Raw genomic sequence first — 22,542 nt, 5'->3', positions numbered from 1 at the left:
CAATTTGTTATTTAGCTGGTGAGATGGCAGAGAGGATTTAAATTATTTATTTCCAACTGACTTAATTGCTGCCAAGATAACTCCTCTTCACCCATAAAGGAGATTACAAGATTTCATGGGTTTTGCCACAGATGAATTGAATAGATAACCTTGATGGCTAGGGCATCAGGAAGCATTCGTGAGAGCCAAGAATGACCAGCTTTACATATTATGCTGAAGGACTGTTGTGAAACAGCAGAATATGGCTCTGACCTTACAGTGGAAGACAACTCCAGAATACATATGATAAATGATAGATTAGGAAATCAAAACTGCAGATGAAGGTAATTACTGATAAAAGTAATATTTGATATTGGGTACCAGAGAGTAAAAAAAGAGAAACATACCCTCTGGTCAATTCACCCTGGACTCCAACAAGTCAGTTGTCATGAGAGACCTCAATTTTTCTGGCTAGGGCTGAGCCACGTATTAGGTGTTTCAGTACTAAGGAAGTATTTTAATACAAATGACAGAAGAATGCAGATTACAGAAAAGGCTGAGTAGTATCATCATGGTCAAGAAGACTGGCATTTTTCCTTACCCTTTTCCTTATTTTGGCTAGAGTTCTCACTGAGCCGTGAATAAAGATCACGAATAAAGATGCCTGGATCTGTTACTTAGATGGTTCCATGGGAGGTAGGATCAATGGAGAGCTTATGGATACAGCTAGTGGAGACCAGAGAACTGCTCATCAGTTATTAATTTGGTCAAATATTGGTATGGATTAAAGGGGGAGCTGAACAGTTCTATAGGTGCTATCAGCTAAAATAACTAGACCTCTATCATATATAGTGGCAGTATATATATTTAGTTTGTATGTTTGTACTTACTTTAGGTGCCTTACTCTGCAAAGTCAATTTTTCTCCCAGAAGATTAATAAAGATTAAAGCTACCTTCACTACTGTTGTACCATCCAGTATCAAGAATATTTTACTCTCCTATGTAAACGCTTTCTTTTGTAAAAGCTCCCAAACCAACACCACAACTTCTCCATCACAAAACATTCTGCTGCTTGCCACTCTGGTCTGAGATTTTTCAACTTAGAGGGTTTTGACTGAATGCAAACCTTTGGCATTGCTGAGTGTCCAGAATTATATGTGTCTCCATGGTAACTACAGGAGAGGAAGTATGGCTGTATAATCCTTCCTAAGTAATACAATGTAACGTTTTTCTTGGTAGACAAAGAGATTCTAGCTAGTCATAAGCATGTCAAGCAGCCTGTGAATATCAAAGTTGCACATATACTCCTTTTCGGCAGAATGGAAATTGTTTTAGCAAAATTTAAATGTGTGTTGATACCTCAGGAATATAAATACAAAATTTTTGGAGCTTCTGTTTTGACTAAATCTGGGCAAACTAACTTCAGATTAATAATTTTGGTAAATTTTCCTTTCTCTTAATCCTACAGTTTAATAGAAAAGTCATAACTAATCATGGCAATCTGGCTGCTTGCCAGAAAAAGGGCTAAATTATTCCCTGACTAATCAAAATGGAAGTTATGTGATTTTAATGTGTTATATTCCTGCGTGATAGCCTGAACTTGTTCATTTAAATGTTTTAGTACAGTGTAAATTATTCCAGAGCCAACATAAAATTGATTATACTGCTGTGTTTTTAAGTAGCTTTTTTCCTTGTTTTCTCATTTCTTTAATTATTTCTGGTTAGAAAAAAATACTAGCTATTTTAGACAATGTTATGATGGACATTTAAAAACTAAAAGTATCTGGGCACCATCTTTGCTTTATACTTTCCAACTTTCATCCTCTGAATCTTGGTAAAGACTGCAGGAACTGTGAAACTGCTGTATTGACAAGAAACAGCAGAAGTTGCACACTTCTGCAGGCAAAATTTAACCCAAGGCACACTTTGACACTGATGCTTAAATAAAACAAGCTTTGTATGACTAATCTTGCCAGCATTCAGAGTCTGTAGAGGTACATATGTAGATAGAAAATAGGTGTACAGGAAGAGACACAAACTTGAAGAATAGAAGACATTTTGCTGAAAAAGAGAAAGAAGAAATACATTTATAATACAGGCAAATCTGTTTCTAAAGGGAAATTCTTTTTTTCAGTTTTTCATGAGTTCTTAGCAACTTCCTAATGGGACATAAAAACTGAAGAAGAAGTGCAAGCATAGGTTCTGATCCCACAGCATTTTTTTTCTCCTACTGCTGGCCCACAGAAATTTGGCATCTGTGGTTCCCAGACATGAAAGTAATCCATTGAGTGGAAATTTGCTTTTTCTTCTGTTCTTTCTTTTCCTTCTCATCTACAGGACACATTTGGTGCTCTGATGTCCCTCACAATGTCAGAGACTGATTATGCTTAACACAGTTTCTATTTAAAGAAATAAGACAGTGAGTCTTCAAGTTAGGATTTTCTGACATTACTCTGCATGTTTTTCTTCTTTCTTTTTTTCTCTCTTCACTCAGCCTTAGGGGGAGGGGGGTAGTGAGACAAGATAATTAAATAAATTTACAGTAATTTGCCCAATGATTTCATAATGAATTCAACAAAGATAAGAGTGAGGCTCTAGGTCCTGAAGAATTTAATCATGAGAAATCTGTCATGGTAAAATCCTCATTGTAAACAGGGGAAGGTACAGTGCCAAGTTATGCAGCCTGTGTGTATTGTCCAGTTCCTGGGTACATTCATAACACATAGTCATGGAACCAGAATAATCTCGTCTGGTGATGTGCCTTTTGCCAGCAATTTATCTTTGAAAGGAAAAGGCTATTCTGATAAATTAAATATTTCTGTGCCAGACCCAGAGCTAGTTGCTTTGTTCTCATCTAATATCAGTGATGACAGCAGTGCCACAGTAGGTTTCCGAATGTGAAGTTCATTGGCTCAGTAACTGTGATGACAGACAACAAAACCTATAGAAGTTTAAGGCTATTTAATAATCAATATGCAAGCCTTAAGCAGCTTTACCAACACACTTAGCAGTATACTTCCAAATTTGTGGGACCTTTGTGCAGTTCTAGCGGGCTGCATAGGCTGGATGTTATTAAATTAAAATCGCTAAGAAACCTGTGGATCTGGAATTCTGTGCATAGGAGGGAGTGAGCTGGATGTTATTCAAGTATCATCCTTCAACAAACACTCAAAGAACCTGTATAAAAGTATCCATGAAGGCTCTTTGCTCTTTTTCTTAGTGGAGTCTGGCTCCTGGTAGAGAAATCAATTATGGAAAACATACCTTTAACATAAGATGGTGGAAGAGACCTTGGAAATGAAGGGCATGTCCATGCCTAGATGCCTTAACTTGCTACAGGATTCTCACATCTACCCAGATATAGAAGAATTGTGGCTATAGGTGCTGAAGCCATCCATGTTGAAACTTGCAATAGATTCCATTTTGTCAGCAGAATAATTGATGGAAATTCCATCCAGACATCCCAGTTTATTCACCTCCTGGCTTGGAGCTACCACGGGGTGGGAGGGATGTTCCCAGTTAAAGCACCACAAAGCTCAGACATGTTGTTTGGTGGACAAGAGTTTGTCACTAAAGCTGTGTGGTGTGTGCTTAACCTGTGATGCTCTGGGAGCTCTGTCTGGAAAATAACTGGGTTTGTTTGGGTCTTTTCCCATGTGCTGCACCATCATGCTAGAGATCTGGGGAACTACTTAAGTGACATTCCTCACAATTTCTAAAGAAAACTCTATGAAATATTATTTTCATGGTTCAATGTAAAATTTTGAATTGTTGATTAGCCACAATAGCATTTGTTAACCTTACAGGTTTGTCACAAAGCATTTTGTTTTTCCTTATTTGAAAGGTGGTGGGGAAAGTAACTTAAAATAAAGATTCAACATTATTTTTAATGCTTATTTTTCCTAAACAATTTAAATATTTTTAGTATGTACCATGCTATAGAGGAAGTATGATTTAACTGTAATAATGAGACTTTTTATTGGTTTTTTTACTCTGAAGGCAGCTAAGAAAAATTTCTGAGCTTCCCAAAACCACTCTTTCCAAAGAAACCACAATGTTACAGAGCCCTTTCATCATCCAGCATACAGTACTGTACACAGAAAAATATACACTCCACTACATTAAATTAATTCATATTTGCAGGAGACACAGTCTGTGTGAGTATGTGCAATTATGAAATGTAACTTTTTTTTCCTCTTGACATTTTTAGCTGCCTCACCCCTTTTATTTGAACACACACATATGGTGTGTGAGAGTGAGCAAGCTCTCTGTAAATGTTTGGAAGGAGCATCTGTCAGACAATAAAACTTACAAGAAAACATGTTTCTCATTTAAAGAGTATTCACTAGAACTATTTCAGTGTTGGAATCAGTTCATTTGTATAGCTTGGAGGCATTAATAAGAGCAGAGACCTGTAAAGGCACCAGGGAACTCAAACTGTTACTAAGAATCCAAGGTATTTTTTAAAAGCATTTTGTCTTTTCGGCATTTCAGTCTTCTGATAAGGAATCTGAACCAGCTGACAGACAGGAAGCCTCTGCTAGTCCATCCAGAGAGCTTGCAAACAAGAAAATGGCATGATTTTTGCAAACCTGGAAAGTCTAAAGATTGCAATAATTGTTGGACCAAAGGGACCCTCTTCAGGCATAAATAGCAAGACTCCTACTGTCTTCTCTTGCAGACCAACTCAGCTGCCAGCAAAAGCAGGTGCTCTCCTCCTACCAGTGCTCCAGAGGAATATTTAGTGAGTATTCATAGCTATTTTTGCAAACTAATATATTACTAGTGATTTACTTAAGTTTGTATAGTTTTCTCAAAGGACAAAGACATTTAAAAATCAGTTTTTAAGGCTGTTATTTTAAACAATTGGTGGAATTCAACAGTCTGTGCAATTACCATGTTAATTTAAAAACAAAATTTGCTCAACTTATGACAGTAACTTTTTAAAAATATTGATTTTTAAAACTGTGTAGTTTAAACAATATCAATGAGTTGCAATGTTTTTAATTCACATTATGAGAGCAGAGTAATTAATATAAATATGAAATGTATTTGACTTTAAATGTTATGCTATAAAACAGACTTTGTAGAACATAAATTTAAAATAAATCATTTCTTTTGGCAAAGTAACCTGCAATTTAATCTTTAGAAGAATAAATATACCACTAATATTTTCCACAGAAACAGTTGCTACTCTAATTAAATCAAGATGTGACTCTAATCAGATTTTAAAAGAAAATGAGAAACAGATTTTTTCTCTGAGTTAGTACTATGGAAAAGGATAAGATATTTTTATTTTTATTTTTATTTTCATTTTCATTTTCATTTTCATTAGAAATACTTGTCCCAAGTAAAGTTAAAGGTTTTCAGTATATATCATGGAAATAACAAATCTGAAAGCATTACAGTAATGTTTTCAGAAGCATAGCAGTTTTTAGTGTTTCAGATATCTGCTCTCTCTTTTGTTATAACTTATGCCACATTACATTTTATTAGGTAACTGTTATTATTCTTTTTTTTGTTTAGAGTGACTAAAATGGCTAACAATTTTTTTCTTTCTTTTTGTGTGGAAGGGAATGGAAAACTTGATGTTTGTCTACTGCTCCTGTAAAGTTCTCTGGACAGTACTTGTAACAATGCTGGGTTATGCCAGCAGCCTGCCTGTGGGGGAGGATGCTCTGTGCACAGCAGAGGATCTTGCTAAATACAGGATAATCTTCATAGGGAAATGGAGTCAAACTGCTTTCCCTAAGCAGTACCCACTCTATAGGCCCCCAGCACAGTGGTCATCCTTGCTAGGTAAGTGAAGCATGCACAGTTTTAAGAACAGATAAGCTTCTTAACCTCTGTGGTCTTTTTTTCCTTAATAGTTATGTAAGATAAGTAATGAAAAATTAAAAAAAAAAAAAAAAAAAGGCCAACGTTATGAAGAATGAAATGCAGATATTGAAGTATGCAAAATGTTTTCCAAAATCTACAACTGTTTTCAATTTACTTCTGTTTTCAATTGGCTGCAGCTGAAAGAAGCAGTGATAAGCCAAACGTTTTAGTGTTCACTCAATTTTACACACATTTTATTTCACTTCAGAAATAAAACAGAGAAAATGAAGAAATAGGGACATTCTAAATCAGACTTTTATGTCATGCCATGTATTCACTCAAATAGGTGTTACTCATAGTTCTGACTACAGCATGTGGAAAAAAAATGAATATGCCAGCAATGGTGTACGTGATTTTGCTGAAAAGGGTGAAGCATGGGCATTAATGAAAGAAATAGAAGAAGCTGGAGAGAAAATTCAGAGTGTACATGGAATCTTCTCTGCTCCTGCAATTTCCAGTGGTACAGGACAAACCTCTACTGAACTAGAAGTGCATGCAAGACATCCCTTAGTAAGTAAATATACATATTAATTTAGAAAGTTTATTTTATGTTACCAGCAACCAAAATTAAATATTTGAGTTCCCACTTGTTGGAACCATATATTGAAAAAGAGTTTCTAAAAAGCATGTCACATTGCAGGGAGCACTGTACAGCTTCTATAAAGTAGAAGAGCAAAATTACTTTATTTCAAGAACTTTGAGTGAAAATTACTATAAGGAGGACTGAAGCATTCCAAAGCAAGTGATGCGATCCTGATGGATCATTTTGTTTCATTAGGTTTCATTCGTTGTACGAATTGTTCCAAGCCCCGACTGGTTCGTGGGCATTGACAGTCTAAATCTCTGCGAAGGAGGCCACTGGATGGATGAAATATCAGTAGATCTATTTCCATATGATGCTGGAACTGACAGTGGATTCACATTTTCCTCCCCAAACTTTGCCACTATTCCACAGGACACAGTAACGGAGGTAGGTGCATGGACATAGTTTAGCACTTCATACTGATACAGTTTGAGTCTTCCCTTTAAAAGATAGCTATTCTAAAACTGTGAAACTGATTTCACTATTGAGAGAGCTGATGCTCTCTATATATGGATTTATTATACAGCTGATAAACCTAGTGCTTTTTGTTTATCTTCTGTATCTTTGAAATTTATTTGGCAAATTTAAATGGTTTGTGAGAATTCGCCTCTACATTTTCTGGAGGAGCTGACAATTTTTTAGATGATATTTAGCAATCCTTAAAAGCGCCAGGAAAACAAAAATACAAAAGTCCTGACATCACCAAACGTGAATCTAACCAGGAAAATTCTTAGTACTGAATACTGCTGCGAGGAGGAGTTTTCAGTTAAACCAGTTAAACAGCTGAAACCTGAAACTGTTCCATTTGAGGGAAAGGACCTAAAGGAAAGCAGAGAACTTCACTGTGGTTGTGACACTGCTTTCAATCTCTTTTGGTCGTTTCATCCTCTCTATGCCTCATATTTTGCCATTTAAGAGTGGTGGCAAATGAAGGATTTTGATTCAAATGTTTTGAATACTATAGGTATTCACTTAATGCTTTCATAAAGGAGAGTTTTTCTAGCAACAAATGCTGTGCTAATCAGTAATGAGGAAAGAAAGAGAGAAGCATTTGATCTCTCATACTCATATGACTGCTCCTATAGCATACCTAATGTTATTGTTTAAAACTTACGTCTTCTTCTCATAATCACATCCAGTTATTTCTGTTAAATCATTTCATACATCACTGTGTTCACAGGGCCTCCTACCATAGTCCTGTATCCAGTCAAGTATCCTGCATTTCAAATTCTGGGATGACCACCATAGTTATGTGAACTGAGGTTCATAGAAACTGGTTGTATGCAAATTATTAGCATGATTTACAAACATGGTTTTACAATCGTGATTTTACAGTTACCTTCTTAGTTTTTTAATATTCCCCTTTTTTTTCACAGATCACTTGTTCCTCTCCAAGTCACCCAGCAAACTCATTTTATTATCCCAAACTCAAAATTTTGCCACCAATTGCTCAAGTAACAATGGTAAAAATAAGGAAAAGCCAGCCAGGTCTTTCTGCACCTTTTATTAATCTTCCAGCTAAAAGCAATGAAATAATAGACACTGTCTCAGGTAAGTGATTAGTAGATGTTTTCAATTCTGTTATTTTCATTTACTCAGAAGTATGTGGAAATCTGGCAGGTGATGTGGATGAAACAGGTGATCAGGCAGAATATTCTCCTATCTGCACAGGAGTAGTTCCAGACTCACAAATGGGAAATAAAGTAAGTCCAACAAAAAAGAGAATTCCTGAAAGAATAAGTAAGGGATTGCATATTTCAGCTGCGGTTCAAAGGACTGGGCTATATGCACAGCAAGAGCTACCCAAGCCTTTGTATCAGTGTAGCTCAGTGAATTTTAAAAGAAACAAATGGCACTTGATCAGAATCAGCATTCCCAAACTCTTTGCAACTTTGAAGTTAATATTCATCCATAAGGTTTTACATGACAATGAAGCCAAGAACCATTATTGTTGTTTCTTTCTGGGTCAGAGCTTGGCAGTTATGTGCAATAAAAGTTGATACAATTCAATTGATTTGGATATATTTTCAGTAGAAACATAAATCCTGATAAAAAAAAAGTTCTCTCTCATTTTCTCAAAAATATTATCTAATAATCTTGAACAGGTAGGAAGACATGCAAGTACTGAAGTCAATCATAAGGGTGATTTTCAAACCTCTGAATTAACAAATATATAATGAACACAATATTTGCTCCAAGGGAGCAATGTACTCCCAAAAGATTTGCTATGTTCCAGGAGCTTCTCCAGAACATCTGGAGATTGCATGTCTCTAGCACTGTGCTGGTCCCCTTACAACCACTAAAATACAGCTCATTTTCTACATAGTTACTGTGTTATTTATAATTTAATAAATGTATTTATCAATTTATAGTGGTTTAATATATTTTCATTAGTAAACAAAATATATCCAATGTGAGTGTACAATCTCATTTACAGTTATATATCTTTCCCATAAGATTTGAAAGGAACATTTGGCCCTGTTCATGATATAAATTTAAAACTGCATTGAAAGTATGTTATATCAAAAATCCTTTTTAATCACAAATCCTTACTTTCTTGCATCTAAACCAATAAAACAGTGTATTTAAAAACTTATTTTGGAATTAAAAGGCCAGATTTAATTACCAGAGGTCAAACAGTGTCCCTCATTCCCTCTAGAACCACAGAGGGATGACAATAGAAGTGGTGAGTTCATTGTAATACCAGAAATTTATACCGGGTGTCACACATTTAGTGTGGCATTTAAAGATGGGCTTGTGCACAACTGTTTTACCCACAAATGCTGTAATAGGCAGTATTGATGCAACTTCCTGCAACAAGAAGTATTTTAATTTAACCTGCCAAGGAATATTCACCTACTTTTTATTACTTTTATTTTAGATAGAAGCATACATTATGGATAGGACTTCAGAGTTTCTAACTTCTTTTCTTTCAACAAATAAAAAAAAAACTATAGTGAAAATCCTTCCAGCATTAGAAAGCTTCTAGCGACAGAATATCCTTATTGGCAAAGGGAAGAGTACATTACACACCAAAAAATAGCAAGATGATTTAATGATAAAAAATGGGACTTTATTTCTGAAGCAAATTGAAACAAAAGTGAAACAGAATTCGATATGGACAACTCTAGGAAGGATAGCTGCCTGCAAAGCAACATAAACAAACCTAAATAAACCAGAGAAAAGCTTTAATCCCAGTGTTTTAGTAAGCTATGCAAAGGAAAATGAGTTATAAAAATTGACAGTAAATGTGTTTTGATTCAATTTTTTCAGTACAATAATTTTAAGCATCATTTTTCTTTTAAGGAATTCTGTATTTTCATTCAAGACATAACATGCTCCAGTATTTATATAATACTTCAGAGAGGCTCTAGACAGCAATAATAGTAATAATAATAATACTGATGGGTTTAGGACCTGAAACCAGACTTTTATTTTTTTAAATTTATGAGACAATATACCGATTTGATTAATATCACATGTATCTTTGTGTAACAAAGGATGCCATTTGATGATCACTCCTTAATGCCTTTCCAACTGTGTACTAAAGTACAGCTCGATGTAAAGTTACCTCTCTGCTGTGTGTATTGCAGAAACACCCCTGGACTGCGAGGTTTCACAATGGTCTTCCTGGGGTCTCTGCAGAGGGGTTTGCAGAGAAACGGGGACCAAGATCAGAACTCGTTTTGTACTTCTTCAGCCCGCCAATAATGGAATGCCTTGTCCAAACCTGGATGAAGAAACAGGATGTGAACCAGAAAATTGTGTCTGAAATAAAGAAAAGATAAAAATTAAGATAATTTAAAAGTAGGATAAGTTTAAATCTAAACTACGTCAATCAATGTTCTTTATAATTTGGATATGCTACACTATTTTGCTGAAAAGTTGTATCAGAGTGGTTTTGAAAGTTTTTATTTAATATCAAGGCATTGGGGGGTTAAATTCCTAAGGTTTAGTAGGACAACAGTACGGGATAATTTACAGACCCAAAACCCCCAAATAAATCCTTCCTCCAAATATACTGTAAATTCTTGGAGTACCCTCTAGTGGCAGAAAAGAAGACATTTGGAAAGCTTGTACTTCATATTTTTACTTCACAGTAAAAATCTTTGAATTACAAAATCTAATAACCTCCTTAAATATTGTAATTTGTTTATCTACAGATATTTATAACTAGAAAATAGTTTTTTCCTCTAAATTATGTTTTTATAATTTATTGGTATTTTTGTTGTCTTTCTAACCTTGCTTAATGTGCATTTCTTCAGAAACTACTTAAAAAAGTCAGAGTGACCAGATGTTTGCAGCGTGGTTAAGGCAATAACAGAACTGAGTAAAATTGTCTTGAGACTTTTGAATATATGAAAATGTCTTTTTCTATTTCTTTCTCAAAAATGAGAAAAAATATCTGTCATGAGGATACCCAGCCAACAAAATTACAGAAGTGTAAGAAAAAAATCAGAAGTGTGGATAGCAGTAGAAAACATTTGAGCTGAATTAAAAGTGCTAGCTGAGATTCAAAAACTGATTGTTGGCATGTGTCTCTCATGAGACAAGTTTAATCTCAAAGTTAATGCTGTTGACCATAACATAAATTATATCATTAACCTTATATATGCAGTAAATGTGTCCACGTTTCTTTATATGTGTTTGCTGCTATTTGTGTATATATTACCTAAAATTAAGGTATGTACAACTCTAACAAAACACATGCCAGAAACTGTTCCTGACTGCAAGTTTTAATGGTCAAATAACTGTTATAAAATGAATGTAACATATGGCTTATGAAGAGCTGTGGCTACCAGCTAGGAAAAGAATTTTGGAATAATATTTATTCAGTAGAATAAGCTTAAAGTCAGCTCACAAAACTTTTACAGCACACTGCAATTTTACAAATCTACAGGACAGGTATTGAGCAGGAGAGTTGATTTGAGTAGGTTCTTTCCGGAATATGCCAAATACAAGAGAATTTCTCTTGTCCTTAAAGGAGCACACTGAATTCTCCATAGGGCTCAAATATTTAAAAATTTCTCTGTATTCTTTTTCCCGGAGAGATATCTTGCAAAGACACAAATAAATTTGAAACTTTATCAGACTAGACTCACTGGTCCTGTAAATGGTGATAAACACACAGTTGTTAGAACTAAGTGTAGGAATTTCTGCTCTTCTCTCATTCTTCAGATTCCCACTGTTGTCTGTTGTCCAAAATTGTTTCACTTACTCCTGTAATCATACTTATTTTTAAGTTCCCCCTACTCCCACTCTATAATGGGAATAGTATAGTCACAACTCTGTGTTTAGTTAATCTTCAGTATTTTTCTTTTGTCCTCATATATTAGTTTTAACCATCCTGTGTTTTCTGTTACACTTATTTACTACACGTTTACATATTTATCACCGTATCAGAAAACATGAACATATATTGTAGCATATATTTAAATATTCTCAGAGGGTAGGAGCTTATTTCAAATTGATTGTCAAGAGACAAATTAAGCTCAATAAAGTTTTTGGGCAGATATCAGATGCAATTCTAAATTACGACTGGGGAAAAACAAACTCAAACCCCACAAGGTCTTTCCTGGAAGTTCTCTAAACACTACAGCTCTGCTTGTTCTCATACCCAGAATAAATAAAGACCCAGGCCCAGTAAAAGAATATCTGCATTTGCAATAGCATACATGACCTGAAACTGGGATCTCAGTCCTACAAGATATAATTTGAGTGCAGAAGTCTCAGTGTTTGCTCAAATTCCCGGAGACAAAAGTTTTCAAAAGGACACTGAAGGAGAAAGGATGAGATAAGGATGTGGAGTAGAATGAGAGTATGTTACAGACCAACACAGCTCAGAAAACTCCAGTCAATAGTATGTAACTTTGCCATTTGGGGTATTTACACACATGAATATTCACTCCAGCTTCTATCAAAAACAGTAGTTTCCTATTCAGCCAGTTAACTGGATATGGGGTTTTTGTACACTGTAACTTCAGGAAACCTTGGTAAATATATTCTTTAAGGATGCCCCTGTGGCTGTGTATTGCTTGGCCATAAATATAATTCCAGGTATTCCCTTTGCAAACCACAGGCATGGAGCCATTACTTGGCAAGGCTGTGGACACAGTAAATGAAATGCATTCTAGTGATGGAGTACATTTCTCATACTATTCATTTATTAAACTGATTAGTGAGGTATATGATCACTACGTGGATATTGCAAGGACTTTGTAGCTTCAGCAGCCTTGGAATTCCCTTTAAAATTTTGAGACCAGGAAGAAACACAGAGAAGCTCTTCCTTCCTTTTCCCTTTTAACTTGTTACAGATGGTTGTCAGCCAAGATGCTGAGGTCCTAAATACACGAGATTTAGGGAAGGAAATAGGCAAATTAATTCCTGGGGTAAGCTAATCTCAGAAAATCTTTGGAAATATTCTCTAAACTAATCTCAGAAAATCTACTTGGGAAAGAAGCTTGAAATGGATTTGTAAAGACAATTCTTTTCAAGAATATTTTATAGAAGTAATCAGTTTTGATGGCCCAGCAGATATTATTGCAGAATGGATGATGCAGTTAATGGTAAAGTGTAGCAACAAAATAGTCCCCGCAGAATTAAACTGTGGTCCTACCAAAAATAGGGTAGGACCAAATTAAATTCCTATAATGGAATAAGTGTGCAAACAACAGATCTGAGAGTATCTGATGCTATTCAAAGCAAAAAGCTTAATTTCATTATATTCCAAATCCCAGGTAATTGAAGTACTTTCATGACATTGATTTGTCATGAATGATCCAACAAAATAAAGAACTCAGACTACTCCATGACAATATTTAACACTTTGACCCAACATAATAAAGTAACTCAGACGATTCCACGACAATATTTAACAGTCTCAAGAAATAAATCTTACAGTTGATACAGCAATTGTGATGTCAGCCAATCTGGTTCAATGGCATTTTTGCAGTATGCAGAGAAGTTGTGCCCCTGACAACTTACAGGAACTCTGAATGCCTGAGACAAAAGAAAGCTCTCAGTATGCTGCACCATAACCTGATTACCTGGAGACTGAATTATTTCTACTTGCTTGAAGTCCAGCAGCCCTACTATGCCAGCATTTGCTAGCCAAAAGTACAGAAGGAATGTGTCTGTTCCAGTGGGTCTGGGCAGAGTGAAGGATAAAGTGGTGTCACCTTGTGTTCATATCTTGTGTTCTACCACTGGCACTCAGAATTTTGGAAGCCACAAGTAGTCAACACAAAGCTAAAAAGACGATTGGTCAAGCAGCTCACAACCTGCAGATAAACCTGTATTTCCTGAAGGTACAAGTACGGCATGAGAATTTATTCAGGTGCATGACAGTCAACATCTCCTGTGGCAGAGGGGCAAAAGTCCAATGATATGATGAGATCCTGTATAATCTAAAATTATTTCTGGTGGATAAGTGCTGGAGAAGTAAAGGAGTCCTAACAACCCCTTTGACATTCCTAAAGACTCAACATCCATGAGATGCAATTTTTATCCCTCTATCCATACCCATATGAAGTTAAAGAACTAATGTGTAAGGAATCTCTCTGTCTGACCAACCTCTCAACATGGGAATGCTGACAGGTGATTTTTGGAGGTGAACTAATAATTGTGCTACAACTTCCATGAAGATACTTCATGCTGTGAAGTGGACTGAACCCAGGATGGTCCTAAGCCTGTGCCAGTGTTTCATAGACATTCTTTAACTGAGACAACTTCAAAGATGGTAGGTGCAGGGAAGGGCAAACAAGCATAAATCAGTCCTTCTTTCACAAATGTGAAATAATCCAGTAGGAGTTATCATCCCCAAATTTTTATTTAGGTTACAGATACTGAAAATAAAGGGCTGTCCACCCTTCTTCCTTGATGCAAGAAAAATATGTGTTCTCATGCAATTGGGATAACATAAATTCTAGGAGGAAAGATGGTTCCTCCCAACTGGAAATGATCCCACAGGTGGGTTCTCCCTGCTGGAAAATGACTATTCACGCCAACCTTTCAGACAATGATCTCCATTTATAGGACAAGGGACATTTGAGTAATAAATGAGTTTGTCATCGGACATACACATTGGTCTATATTAGTACAAAGAATAAAAGTAAGAACCTCAATCAGTGTTTGATTTACACTCCTACAGAGAATGGATCTAAGAAATAGTCATTCCCATTAAAAAAAATCTTATTCTGAAAGTGTTAGTGTTGTTATTTTTTCCTGCAATACCATATTCACTAATGATATTTGACTATTTAATGGATTATTTGATTATTCAAGTTGTTTTGACTTCTTTATAGCTCTTTCATATAGTTCCTGTGGGTTTTATACATGTACCTACATTTGTACAATAATTTAGGATGGAAATTATCAGTTTGCTTAATAAAAGAGGAGTGAAGCTGTGGAATAATCACCCAGAATAAATGGGAAATAGTAACTTCATTTAAGTTGAAATTTGAGCAGTTTATGGAAAGAGGTAGCCAATGTAGTTGCCTACAGTAATCTGGGGAACTGATCTCAAGCACCTGAGAGGCCCTTTCAGTTTCATGCTCTTCTAAGTGTACAAAATAAATTTTAATCTAGATGCTGGGAAAGAAGAAAGAATTTAAAAGGTGTCTTTTCCATGTTATCTCATTCTCCAGAACATGCTGCAGTTATTTATAAATGTGTAACTACCAGCTGCCTTTTCTCACAGTTTTTTTTTTTCTCTCTCAAAAATACTCTGATAAGCAGCAAACAAGGAACAACCATAGGACTACAGGCATTTGTATGTAACTATTTATCTTCAAAAGCAGTACAGCATAAAAAAACATGAAAAGCAAATTAATAGGATTTCTTATGAACTTTTGGATTTCTTTTTCACTTGCTTTGTATTTTCACATTGGAGAAAGAGAAGAGAAATGCATAATTGAAGATATTCCCAGCGACACCTTGGTAGTTGGTAAGTACTTGTCAGTGCTCTATGATGATCTAACCCATGCAATAAGAAAGATAACTGGAAATGTAACAGCAGTTTCTGATTGATGAATATGGTAAAAAACCAGAAAAGGGCACTCTGAAAATAACTCCCTGCAGCAGAAATTAGGTTTAAAGTCCTCAAACATTGTGTGTATCCATCACACAAAGAAATGCAGGTTTTCAGTGCTTTACTGACTAAACAGAGAAAAAGAATGTTTTTTAATTCTACAGCTGTGGAACTGCTGCTTCCATGTGTGCTTCTGCACATTCTGACTGATGTACTCATTCATATCAGAAGTTCTGTAACACGATTTTCCTGTATAAATGGGAGAGTTACTTTTTTGATAAATGCTTGTCAGAGAAGAGTCAATTCACGATGTACTAAAGTTTAATTTCACCTCTGTTATCAGAAGCACATTAATCTACAAGACTGTAAATGTAAGATTTCAAGGGGATAGTAAAAAATGAAACAAATTGATCTTTCTTTTTTAAAATAACATGGTAACTGTGAAAGATAATCCATAAAATGCAATTTGAGTACAGCACATTATGCTTTTGGAGGTCTCAGTGTGCCTTCTAGAGGCTAATCTTCCCAGAGTATTAGGAGTAATCAGAAAGCTTTTCTTGTTAATTAACCCTTTTTTGTAGTACTTTAGAACATCATCTCATGTAATAAAAATTTATTGCATTTCATTCTGTTATGAAGTGCCCCTGAGCAATATTAATCATAAACATATGAAATACACACATTTTTGTATTTTTCCTGAAAAAGCAATGAAGACATTTAATGTTAGACTATGTTTTATTTCATGGATTTATCTATGTTTTTATTCAGGGAATTACAAAGTACAACGCTGGGATATACATAAACATGACTTTCTTGAATCTGCTCCTGGTTTGGGAATGTTTGTAACTGTCACAAGTCCTTCTGGTGAGGTAAAAATGCTTTATGAATGTTTCTTTAGGATTTATGACTTGACTTCTGGCACTGGCAGGCAGCACTATCTAAAAATAAAGACACTTCTGGGGAAGAAGTATATCTACAGTCTACCAGCTAGTTCAGCGTTTTGATGCTGAAAGATAAAAGTAAAAAGAAATTATGATATTTGATATTTGATAACTATGTGTTTGGACAATTTCTGCATTACTACCAGATTTGGGAAACAAAATAAGCGTCAACAAGGATAAGTGACAACAGAGAAAATAAATTAAATTAAAAATAAACCCCCAAAATTCAGTAATGAAGTAAAATGGTACAGAATGTACTTGAGCAGCAGAAAGGAGTCCTGATGATAAACAAAACCCAAAGTCAAGGTCCCCATGAGGCTGCTCTTAGTCGTCATGCAGAGCAGCTGCCTGAACCGCCATAAGGTCCTGAACTTTTTCAGCAATGGACAATTTATTTCCCTGCCTAGACAAGGTCTCAGTGTTCAAACTTTGAAAGCCTTAGAGAGCATTGGCTTTTGTATATTGCAAAACTCTGTAACACTTTAATGCTCATAGTGAGATAAAATTGTTCAGTTTTCTCTAAAGATGTTCTGAAATTTGGATAATGATGTCAGCAGCGTAATTGATTCCTTTTTGCATTCAATTCACTGTTTTTTTGATTGTTTTTATTGGTAGCTACAAATTACAAACCCAACAGATATATGTAAATTACAGGTACTATTGTCAAAACTGTATGGGCCACAAGGGACCTTTTCTTTTACATCCTACCTCTCTGGGGAGCATATCATCTGTTTCCAGTCTAACTCCACAAGATTTGCAGTGACTGCAGGAAGTAAACTGGTAGGTGCCTTTCCTAAATATTCTTTATTGTAACGGTATAAATAATTTACCAACAGCAGGGATTTCAAACCAGATTAGAAATTGGTCTAACTTCAAACAGATAATTCAATGTTTTTTAGCGACTCAAGAAAGCAAACATAGAATTATGCAGATGAAGAGATAAAAAGACTGTTTTCATATTTAAAAAGTTAGCATTAAAGAGGCAAGACTTAACGATACAGAGATTTAATGTTTGTATTGTGCTTTGAATGTGAAAGATTCTTGTAAATAAGAATAACTAATTTGGATCAAAAAGACAAACATGTAAGATCGACTAACACAGGCACTTGTCATAAAGATATTCCATGTATTCACTGATTTAGATTGGATTTCTAATGAAAATGTAACATTTTAGTTTTTGAAATGATATTCAAATGAAGAATATGTCAGCATACTTGTTATTGTCTACTACCAACAAGATTGGTTTCAATGCAGATTTGGGAGAAAAAAAAAGCCATCAGAGGTGATATCATGGCTCTACTGATTGCAGGAAAAAAATATGAATACTGTTTTGAAATTTTATCTATTTTCTGCTTCACAAAAACAGGAGAGAATTACTTCCTAGAGTGGTTTGGGATTTTTTTCTCCTCAGCTGATGTCAAAAGAGTTAAATAACCAGATAGATATAAACATTTAAATGTGTTAAGGTAGGCTAAATCTCATCCTAGCTGCTCACTTTGGAAACATGTAGATAACACAGAAATAAGACTACTGGAGTAGGATTATTATACTGGAATAACAAGGTGTTCTGACACGCAGATTCATAGAAATTAATGGAAATTTTGCAAAAGAAATTAGGTCTAATAATTGAAAAAAATTGTGGAGTTTATCAACTGGAGAGGGTAAGGAAGATAAAGCTTTAGTTGGTCACAGTTAACTATGCAGCACGAATGTGATTCTGAGGATGTGCAAGTGATTTTATCTGGTATAGATGGGGGTGTATTAACATTATGCTTACATGATAAATGCACCGTGTAGAGTTCTGACCATCCGATACAAAAGAAGTGAAGAGATGCAGGGAAGAAGAACATTAATATCACAAATATTAAATAATGTTTGTTTGAGAACATGGAAATAAAAAAAGGAAAACATTGTCTTTTTAAAATTATATCTGGAGGAATAAAATTACAAAAGGAAAAACATCCTTTAGTGAAGGTAAATTTCTAACTGTTCTTCACAAGAGCCAGATGGTTATCTGAACTCTTTCAAACAAAAATAATGAAATTAATGGACCACAAGGTTGTGAGATGGATTTCTGCCTATACAGCCAGATAACTTCAGCCAGGTAACTGAAAGAAGATATACTTTTCATTTGTGACTGATTTCTGAGCAGACTTATACTCTATTATGGTAATATCAGTTTCTAGGATTTTGAAGATTATTTGTTTGGCTAACACCTTTTTATTGTCTCTTAGGTACTAATTGGCTTCTAGGAGCAGTTTCTCTTACTAGGTTTAGTAGAATTTTTCATTCATGACAAAATAAATTGCATAACATTGCAAGTTCCATTCTTCTCTCTTCTTTCCACGGTTATACTTCTCGGCTGGCTTGAGGCATTGTTGCTATAGATCACACAACAGCCTGGAGAATATTAGATACTCCAGCTTGGATAAATAATGTCAAGAAAACAGTCATGTGAGGGAACCTAGAAGTGTATTTGTAAAAAGCCCCCAACAGTACTATTAAAAATAGTAACTTCTGCAATATTAGGATGAAATGTGAAACATAATGAGCAGTCCTTTTTTTTCTTTAACTATTTTGGGCAAAGGCAACATTTTAATGGTGGTTGAATCAATACTAGCATAAAACAATGCCCTAACGTTAGTGAAGATTGTAAATTTGTATAACTAATTTTAAAAAATTTAAGAAACCCTTCAAATTTTCCACCTGATTCTAATTTTAGGAGGGATTTTTAAAAGTAATTAAAACTATTTTCCTGCAATGATCTTAGGGGAAAATTATCAATTGTTTAATTTTTATTCTAAGAAATTTTGAAAAAGGAGAAGATAAAGTAATGAGAACATCTTTTTGTTTGCAGCGCATCCACCTGGACATCAGAGTTGGGGAACATTTTTTGGATGAATCTGCTATTCAAGCCAAAGACAAAGTGGAGGAAGTTAATGTCAGACTAGAGCATCTAATTGAGCAAATTCATCACGTAACCAGAGAACAAGACTATGAAAGAGTATGTATGTCCCCTAATGGAAATGTTAAAATATTGTCCATAGGCTTATGGATTTATAAAGTACTATGAGGTTCATTACCCAACTGCAGTGGTATTTTTAAGTAACTCATAAAAAAATCTATAGATATTTAAGCAAAATAGTCTCTATCACCTTGCAAAATATTTTAAGCAGTTACATAAAAACTAATTAATCACTGTGGACTCATGCTTGTAGCAACAGGTGTCATTTCATAGCAGCAGGTGTTATTTTAAAGCAGGATTTTCCAAGTAGAGTTTTCTTGGTCAGACTCAGCCACAGCAGCCCAGCAGGTGGCCTTGTGGGTGATGCTGCCAGCTGTAGCTTCCACACTGCCCTGTATGCACAAACGTTACTGAATGTGGAAGGAAATGACTGAGTGTATATTTATATATCCTCATGAAGACAGACATAAAGGCCTTCCTCAAACAAGTGTATACCCAGTCGCTGTTCTATATTGCATCCAGATAGACTGTGTTTGAAATATATCAACTAGTTACCCAAAGCCAGAAATTTGGCTGCAAAAGAGCTCTTGACAGCAATATGGAGGTGACTGTAAACCCAAACATCTGTACTGATGGAACATGTTTAGCACAACACATCTTTTGTGAACAAGGGAAGCTCTGTTTGCCTTCCTGCTTCAGGATTCAGTGTACCTGCTTCTCAGCTTTGATTTGTGAAGATATTCACCACACAGATAAGTATACACCTTCATTTTTATCCACATGGAAAAATGTTTCTGTTCACCACTATGCAGAAGAGGGATGCTTTTCTAGTCACCATGAAACATACGGATGCCAAAAGGTAATAATTATGCTTTTCCTTTCTTCTCTAGGAGCGTGAAGAAAAATTTCGGAGAACAAGTGAAGAAACCAACAGCAATATTTTGTGGTGGGCTATAGCACAAACACTAATCCTCATCTCCATTGGAATCTGGCAAATCAAATCTCTCAGAGATTTCTTTATATCTAAGAAGCTTGTTTAAGATCTATAAAGTCAATGCAAAGACTCAAAAATTGCACACCATGTAACTTCGAACATCCAAAGAAAACCTGCACCTATGCGAAAATTGCTTGTATAGAACTCTCAACGTTCTCTCATCTTCTGCTCTGATTCTAAATCTGGTTTCTCCAGCCAGGTCACAACCTCTATGATCCCCTTATATTTTACTCCTCGAATCCCATCTTTTATCATTTTCCCCCCTCTGCGGATGTAAAGCTAAATATAGAAGGAGTTAGAGACTAAGGCAGCATTTAAGTTCACTATTTACTGAAGAACGTTTAATTTAGTTTAAATCTAAAATAGAAATCTAAAATAAAGTTTCCTAAGATCTTAAATTACTCTGTTTGCTGAGTAATCTTATTTGGCACTACCATGAGCATTTCAGCATTTCAAACTGACTAGGATTCAGATAGTAAACAGAGAAATAATTACATCCCCTGCAGTGTTTAATTGGGGGAGAGTGTATTGAACTCAGTCTATATATATGTGAAACACCTAAATATAATTGGGAATGCTATCCTGTAAAATATTCAGTTTGAACTGATCAGTGGTGGCAGCAATTACCATGGAAGAGAGAGACCCAGACAAGCAATTTGGAATTATACTTTTTACTTCCAGAAAAGCTCTAAACATTAGGCTATAGAATTGATGGTGATCAGATGCCTCTCACAGTTGTTTATGTAAATTATAGTCTTTATGAAGTATGCCAAAGTAACCCAAATTATAGGTCTTGGTAAACAATGCCAACTGTATTTTAATTCATCCCTGCACTAAATGTTTCTGTGTTGAGAATTTTTATAATTTTAATTATTTACCAACTTTAATATGACTGCCTACAGAAATTACCGGTTTTTGACTTCATTTTCCATTTCACTTATTGCAGCTTGGTTGCATCTATCTTTATGCCCTAATTTTGCTAGTTTATGTACAAATAGCAGTGCAACTACAGTATCATACAATGACAAGTCAAAGGCTGTAGTTAAAAATCCAGATAATTACCTTGACAAAGCAGCGGTAGTAGTAGAAAGGAGCTGGAGGTGATTACATACAAAAGCATGGACGCTGAAGTTTCTAGGGCACTGTGATAGCAGAATATTGTGGGGGTTTTTTCCTACCCATCTTTTCAGCCCTTTGCTAGTTTAAAAAATAGTGAAAGGTGAAATACCTGTAGACCAATTATTGTTCTAAAGGCACTGCTTTCCTTCTTTTTTCTATCTTCCCACCTGTTGTTTTCTTTAGCAAGGAAATGAAATTTTCCTTTAAGGTTCCTTACATTTCCAGGATGGGAATTAAAATACAGCTGGTAGTATGTGAGAATCAATAAAATTGATACGAAGTAGAGACAAAAAGCAATGTTCCAGTGTCCAAATCAATCCAAATAAAATATCATAATGCTACTCACTGCATTGTGTCCTATATTTTAAAATTCAGATACTTCAGAGGTGCCACTTGGAATGATCAGTAAGTAACAGTTATTAAATTAACTTTTATAGAGCACTCACTCACAACATGTCTTATAATAATATATTTGGTGGTGGGTAAGAAGGAAATATGTGTTAAAACCATATGGTGTATGAAGTCCACAAAGAAAGTAATAAAGTGTTGCAACAAGGTTGCGGTTCAGACTTCAGCTGATATTTAGTGTAAGACTCCTATGGACACCCCAATGACAAACATAACTCATTTCACTTACAATACACTCCAGCTGCTAATCCAGGAACAAGCAACAATTCAGAATTCATAAAAGAGCCGATCGTCTTCCACCATATTAATTAGGTCTGTACTCAAAGAGTATAGACTCATCACTGACACTTGGGAGTCTTGAATATAACTTCTGATTATTTAATTCTTTACTACTACTACTGGTACTACTATTAATAATTATAGTAACCATCATCATATCATCATCTTTGCTTTTATGAAATGTTTTCAGTCTCCTTCAAGATTTTTAATTAGCTCCATGAAGCAGAAGCTGACTCACAGCTCCTTTGGGAAGCACTTTGGGGGCAGAAGCCTTTGAGAAGTTAAAAGTTTCCTCTGCAGCTTGTGGCTCTGTCACAGCCAGAGCTACACCCTGCACTGCAACTAGGACTGTTAGGGACTCTCTCC

General features: G+C 35.2%; 2 protein-coding genes across 2 annotated transcripts; both read left to right on the top strand.

Annotated features, from left to right (window-relative positions):
* The first annotated feature begins 4,665 nt into the window (after positions 1 to 4,665).
* SPON2 (spondin 2) lies at positions 4,666 to 11,685 on the top strand. Its single transcript, XM_066317334.1, has 6 exons — positions 4,666 to 4,723; positions 5,553 to 5,778; positions 6,146 to 6,369; positions 6,638 to 6,829; positions 7,819 to 7,993; positions 10,036 to 11,685. Exons 2-6 carry the CDS (start codon positions 5,556 to 5,558, stop codon positions 10,212 to 10,214), a joined length of 993 nt encoding a protein of 330 aa, XP_066173431.1. The 5' UTR covers positions 4,666 to 4,723; positions 5,553 to 5,555; the 3' UTR covers positions 10,215 to 11,685.
* A 3,495-nt stretch (positions 11,686 to 15,180) lies between these two features.
* LOC136359902 (transmembrane emp24 domain-containing protein 11-like) lies at positions 15,181 to 21,812 on the top strand. Its single transcript, XM_066316796.1, has 5 exons — positions 15,181 to 15,386; positions 16,239 to 16,339; positions 17,066 to 17,191; positions 19,269 to 19,415; positions 20,267 to 21,812. The coding sequence occupies exons 1-5, from the start codon at positions 15,257 to 15,259 to the stop codon at positions 20,414 to 20,416; spliced, it is 654 nt and encodes a 217-aa protein (XP_066172893.1). The 5' UTR covers positions 15,181 to 15,256; the 3' UTR covers positions 20,417 to 21,812.
* The last annotated feature ends 730 nt before the right edge of the window (positions 21,813 to 22,542 follow it).

This window comes from Sylvia atricapilla, chromosome 4 (assembly GCF_009819655.1).
Source record: "Sylvia atricapilla isolate bSylAtr1 chromosome 4, bSylAtr1.pri, whole genome shotgun sequence".
In the NCBI taxonomy this organism is placed as follows: domain Eukaryota; kingdom Metazoa; phylum Chordata; class Aves; order Passeriformes; family Sylviidae; genus Sylvia; species Sylvia atricapilla.
This window is presented reverse-complemented; position numbering and strand designations above follow the sequence as displayed.